At 40.1% G+C, this 6491-nt stretch overlaps 2 protein-coding genes across 2 annotated transcripts; one reads left to right on the top strand and one right to left on the bottom strand.

Moving 5' to 3' along the window:
- Positions 1 to 712: 712 nt before the first annotated feature.
- Positions 713 to 5772, top strand: LOC135498394 (uncharacterized). Its single transcript, XM_064788651.1, has 5 exons — positions 713 to 999; positions 3130 to 3301; positions 4478 to 4561; positions 5234 to 5263; positions 5552 to 5772. The coding sequence occupies exons 1-5, from the start codon at positions 997 to 999 to the stop codon at positions 5770 to 5772; spliced, it is 510 nt and encodes a 169-aa protein (XP_064644721.1). The 5' UTR covers positions 713 to 996.
- On the bottom strand, positions 1549 to 2989 carry LOC135498012 (uncharacterized). The gene is made up of 3 exons (XM_064788123.1): positions 2591 to 2989; positions 2061 to 2291; positions 1549 to 1897 (listed from the first exon to the last, which is right to left on the bottom strand). Exons 1-3 carry the CDS (start codon positions 2785 to 2787, stop codon positions 1741 to 1743), a joined length of 585 nt encoding a protein of 194 aa, XP_064644193.1. The 5' UTR covers positions 2788 to 2989; the 3' UTR covers positions 1549 to 1740.
- Positions 5773 to 6491: the final 719 nt, after the last annotated feature.

Below are 6491 nucleotides of genomic sequence, written 5' to 3'. Positions count from 1 at the left end.
GTTATACATAATGTGTAGGCCCTATTGGGGCCTGTGATACCGCATAGTGTCTTCTTGTGTTCCAGCCATAGCAATTTGACAGCGACACAGGTCAGTGTCAGTGACAGCCACTGTCAATGACAGATTATTGTCATCTGACATCTAGGCCTAGTAGTTCAGCGTCATGACATAACTGGCGATACAACACAGACGAGGCGAAACAATATTGTGCAACATTAGTCTGTTCAAAAATCATACATGTTATGCATCTGCAACCATCTATCAATGTCTTCTTTGCTATATCGGCAGGTCTGCCATGCAAATTGATTAACCACAAATTCTAATTTATTAACTTTTGACTTTCAGGCACTCCGAGCTGCCGTCCAAGACACTCGTTTAGGCCTACAGCAACCTGAAGTCCATGTAGATGCAGCCAGTGACCTCCCTGCCACTGCACCTGAAGATGATGATGATCATTTTGATGTGGGGATTGATGCTGCATTCCCTGAGGCTTCCACAGAAGTTGAACCAGACAGACGGCAACCTGCAGTTGTTGAAAAGGTGATATTTATTTTCATCTTTTCATCTGCCATGTCTGTAGACTGGTTTATCTGTTAAAAGTTTATAATAGAATCCATGAAACAAAAATCAGGCTTATTGAATGTTTCATTGTTTTGTGTGGTAAAGAAACCAGGTATCACAATCAAGACCCTGACGAGTCTTGTTTTAAATTCTAATCTAAAATTAAAGAAGTAAAAACTGCAGTTAAAAGAGGGACTATAGGCCGGATCTATGGGATTGAACTTAATAATGCATTGCAATAGCTGACAACCTACATGTATTTTAACTATGGTTTTGCGATTTGTTCCAGGCTCTTCCTAGCTGCATTGCACTTCAACGAGAATTCCAAACGTGCCCAAGCAGCGAACAAAGATGGGACTAAGCGATGGTCAGTCTCCTATCCGAAGGCAAAGGAGGGTGAACCTGTGGCAAGGGAAGTGAAAGTACCAGTGACTTATGGTAGGAACCTTTTCAAAAAAGTACTTCTATATCATACATGTAGGTTGAGGATGCTCCTTGAAAATGGCCATATATAGAAAGGGTGACAACATCCGATTGCTTGGCAGAGTGCCAAAGTAGTGTTGTTGCAGTCGTCTTCCTAGCCGCTGATAAAGACTCTCGCCTAGCAGTGGTTGGCACGGTATATGAAACCAGGAGCGGGACATACCACTGCGGTGGGAGTGTACTCTATTAAGGAGAGCACTTGTCAGTCCCATGGGTGTCCTTAGGGACCATCTCAAAATTTACTGATGCAAAAAAAGAGGAACAGTGTTTGTCTGGGGGGAGTTTTCTAGGTGCTCAGTGTTCACAGAGAGACTAACACTGTTCTTCTATTTTGGCATCAGTCAATTTTGAGATGGTCCCTTTAGAGAGGTTCCACTTGACTGTGAACACCATTTCCATTTCCAGAGGTATTTCATGGAGATGATCTTGTGTCACCAAAAACAACAGGACATCCTATAAATACAAAATATTTATTGTTAAAAAAAAATCAAAATATTCGTTCCTTTTCAGAATACATTCAACTTCTACTGAATGAGGTATTGAGACTTCGAGAGAAAATGCCCTCGTACAGCACTGCATTGGCCAATAGAGAAGATCGCATCAAGTCTACACCCAAGCCAGTCTGTACGAAATACACGAAAAGTCAAACCAAACTTGAGGTCGTGGATAGCCGGAAGACTCGATTTAATCGGACGCTCAACTCTTTGGATAACGAAAGCCAGTGTACTCCTCTGAGGGCCAGGTAGAGCGAATCTTGTCACGAGCACAGACTGGAAGAGGAAGTCTTTGCTTTTTGCCCAAACGTTGCCAGCACCAGCGCACAAATCTGCGGTATGCAAGGTATCTCCATAACCTGAAAAGACAGTTTGGGAGAAAATTTGAGTTCAGATGAAACATAATGCATACAATGTAGTATGGTCATGAATCCTTTGTGCTGAAAGCAGTTGTTTCTGTTTTGTAAATAAATAGGAAGTGTACATGTACAAGTTTCTGTTATTTTACTTATTTCAACTTACTTGTGCATTGGCTGATCATTTCCTATTGGCCCTTGATCTTGGATAAATTCATACATGGCACTTTCCAGGACATATCGGTCAAGGCAGTTGCTTGCGAATCCGGGATGCAGAGTTATGCAGGCAACTCCATCTGGCTCATAACTTTCCTTCTTGGCCAGAACTGGGGAATAGTCACTGCAGCACATCGACTCTGTTCCAGTGATTTGAGCTGTGCAGTTTCCACAGTCACACCTGAAGTGATAAACGTTTACATATTTACAAAAAATGATGATTAACACTAGACCAGTTGCCAGTTGCCCTCCTTGGCTTCCCTCAGTCTCAGTGATGATGAGGCCGAGTCCATGACATGGCAGATAGCAAATGTCCTTCAGAGACTGTTCAAATACATACAACCATTGAACCAATACAAAGCCATCCAAGAAGTGCCAGAGCATCAGATAAAGTCCAATTGTGTATAGTAGTAGTGGATGCATGTCATGATGTAGTGCTGTGTGCATAGAGAACAGAGTGAGAATGTAAACAAAACTTGCCATTTTCTGTTGCCTGCACGTTCAGGGCGTTCATCCTCCACTTCCTCATCACTTTCGTCCGAATGATCACTCTCATTATGATCTAGTGATATCAATGGCTCGAACATGTATGGCTCAACGTTTAAATATCCTTCTGTATCGACCAAAACATCCTCAAATTCACTGCTCTCACTCTCTGAACTGTATGCGGAAGCCATCTTGCTTTGTTCTGACTGACACGACCTACGTCATCAAAAAATCCCTAGCGGCCACATGTGGAACTAATCTAAAGTTGTGTGTGGTGGGAAATTCAAATAGTTTCAAATTGAAAATTGAAATAACTAAATAATGACTTTATTATTAGAATTTTTTTAATGTCTGGGATCTTGTTTTTTTAACCCTCAACATATTTCATGAGTATCAAGCATGTTTTCAAACTTTGATATATGAGTATGATCTTTAATTTAGTGACCTGGAATTTGGGATAAGTCTTTCTAGCTAAAAATTTCTCATTTCACGCAATATTTGGTAATTAAAGGATCAGTTTTTTCTCTTTCTAGGTGTGCGCCTTGAATGGAATAGGCATGCATTGTCTATGTTTATGGGTAAATTCCAACAAAAAGTATGAGACAAATGGCCATTTTGCATTTGACCCTGTCATCACAGAAATGATGAAGTCCGCGAATGGAAAGTTAATGACCCAGATGTTTTGCTCTTTCTATAAGGAAACTAGTAAGTTAAACTTTATAACGCTTGCCTTTGCCACTAATAGGATTATAATTTGGTTGAAAGCTTTCAGTTAAAATTGTCTTTTGTGATTGGCGATCTGGCAACATATACCTGTGTGTTTGCTAGTATGCATGCAACCAAACCATCAGTTATATGATAACAATTGCAACTGCTGAATCAGCTCATGGGTCATCAACTTAGAGAATATTTTTTTGAATATTAGTTCTCCCACGTTCCTTGAATTCTATCAAGTGTGTCGTGCAAAAATGGCACATTCACAGCATTTAATGCCTGGGCTGTCAGTGCCTGTAGAGAAATGAAGTTCTCATAAGCGATGCAAATTTAGCAACTATAATGATTCTGTGCTTCTGTCAATTGGCATAAGTTTTATAGAGCTCATGTCTTGTCTGATGTTGGCTATTTTACAAGACACTGGTCACTGGTCCAAATTGGTCCAATTTTTTTACATTTGACATGAGTTCCTTAAAGGGGGATTATAGACAGGAGCAGTCGGGTTAAACTGGCATCTTTGGGTGACTATTATGCACAGCAGAGGCACTGGGCCATGTTAGATTCAGCACTGAATATAATCATTGTACAGTCATGAATAGTTTTGACGTACTGTGCGATGGGAGAGACCCCTATTGGTGACTCTGTGTAACTTTATCTTGCCTGCCTAGCCGCTGCCTATAGTGTCCCTTTAACATTACAACATTCATGTTCAACTTGGAGAAGCTATTCTGAAGCAGCCATTCTCAATTTGCTCAAAACAGCACTGTACAGGCCATTCTGCCCTGTGTAAGTTGGCGGGCGTGTCTCAAATACCCGAGATTAAGATTAAGATTCTTGACATTCTGGGGAACTGACCCTTCAGGATGATGATACTGGACTCTTAAGTTACCCAGATGTGACCCGCTCTACCAAAACTAGGCGCTTGTCGCATCTGAACTTGACAGGTTGATACGGACTTGTTGTTCATTTCCCTATTGTAGACCGTTTGTGAAATGTGACCAAATCAGTTTGTAATAGATTTCACAAAAGGTCTACAATAGGGAAATGAACAACAAGTCCGTATCAACCTGTCAAGTTCAGATGCGGCAAGCGCCTAGTTATGGTAGAGCGAGTCACAGATTTGATATCCTATGCATTTCAAATGATGACTGCATTCTTATCTTCCAGAAGAGGTAACGAGTGATACAGATGCCTGTACCGCGCCCCCTGTTACAGAGGAGAACACACCCACATATGCCACAGATCGAAGAGGTACAGTTGAACATCCCTTAGTGGACACCTTCCTATCAAGGACAACCTCTCTATAAAGGACGAGTTTTGGTCTCAAATGGGTTGTTTCCATTCAATTTCACCTCTCTAATCAGGACACCTCTCTGTTAAGGACATCAGTTGTTAGTCCTGTTGGTGTCCTTAATATTGAGGTTCTAACGTACATTATAAATTATTGTTGCTAAATTTGTATCGCTTCTGAGAACTTCATTTCTCTACAGGCATTGCATAAAAAATATTGAGTTGAGAGCTGAGCATCAACAAGGACATTATTAGCTCTATAAACAATATTGGGCAATTGTAATGTAAGAGGAAACCAGAGACCCCGGAGAAAACCTTCACTGTTGAGGAGAGTTGCCCTCTCTAGTATCACATGAGTATACTGGGACCGATCGGGAATCGAACCCGGGACCTCAGAGGTGACAGGCGCTGATGTTACCACTGCGCCACTCGGAAAGCCCAGGCATTAAATTCTGTGATTTAATCTCTGGAATGTGCCATTTTGCACGACACACTTGATAGAATTCAAGGAACGTGGGAGAACTAACATTTAAAAAAATATTCTCAAGTTGATGACCCATGAGCTGATTCAGCAGTTGCAATTGTTATCATATTATTTCTGTGTGATTTTTAATTATTTTTGTATGTTTTCAGGAAATTCAGGCATTGGAAGTCTTATACAAGGTACATATTTCTTTTGTTATTGGGAAGTCAAAGCATTGAATCGATAGGAAATCTTACAAAGCTGAGTATCTGGACGTCACATGTATCACAATTCCATCAGATCACTTGGTAAAATTAGCACAATTGGTTCATGCCTTTTTTCATTGGAGACACACGTAGATTACATGACTTGACAAGTCATCAAACATGTACCCTGGTGACAACCAGCACCTTTATCGTAATGCCAGTACGCCATTGTTTTTTCTGTCTGCATGGGTTATGTCCTTATTTTCCTATTTTTGTATACAGAAGGGTACACTGAGGAAGAAGCAGTTCTTATTGCTTCACTGGAAGAGCACAGTACAGAGATGGATGCGGAAGATGCTGGAATGGCATTTATGCTTCAAGCCATTAGTAAGAGGAAGCACGAGGGTAAAATTCAGTATCTTGTGCAATGGTCCAATGGGGAATTGGAATTTACCCATAAACATAGACAATGCATGCCTATTCCATTCAAGGCGCACACCTAGAAAGAGAAAAAACTGATCCTTTAATTACCAAATATTGCGTGAAATGAGAAATTTGACACTGTTCATATACAGTTGAATTTCCCTCGCTAGACAGACTTGCTTTAAAAGACTTTCAGGGATCTATTAGCCATGCCTTGTTACCGGTCTTATTCAAAAAATAATTTTACGATTGGAGTTCAGAAGATAATTTCATCTACATGTATCAGTTGTTACAAAACTATTGTGATTTTGCCATTGGTGAAATATTGTTGTTCATGTGGTAATAAGATTCTTGATTCGCATCAAAAGAAAAATGCACCGCCTGGTCTGTCCTATGGATAGACGACAAATTTGAAAAAATGTGTGGATTGATTTGTACGTGCACCACTGATTCAATTCCAGTTAATTAAAATCGAAATTTGGTTAATATGATTTCCTATTGTCCTTGTTACCAGATAGACACATTTTAATTTTTCATACTTGACTCTAATGAGTGCACATTTTGGCTGTTTTCTTCTGAGGCAGGAATTTTCCCGTTAATTTGGAAGGTCTGATAAGATTCTTGGCAATCTCTGGAATTGATTCTCCTGGGTAAAATAGTGATGGTTATATAATCAGAATTTTGTAACTTTTGAAACTTGCATAATGTTCCCCTGTTTAAATGATACCTGGGATACAAAGTTTTGGTTTTGTTGGGTTCCTAATTTTGCCCCCACTGACTTTTGTATTCTTGCTGTACT

The sequence above is a fragment of the Lineus longissimus genome, chromosome 13 (genome assembly GCF_910592395.1).
Source record: "Lineus longissimus chromosome 13, tnLinLong1.2, whole genome shotgun sequence".
Lineage (NCBI taxonomy): Eukaryota > Metazoa > Nemertea > Pilidiophora > Heteronemertea > Lineidae > Lineus > Lineus longissimus.
Note: the sequence above shows the minus strand (reverse complement) of the source record. Positions and strands in the feature narration are given on the sequence as shown.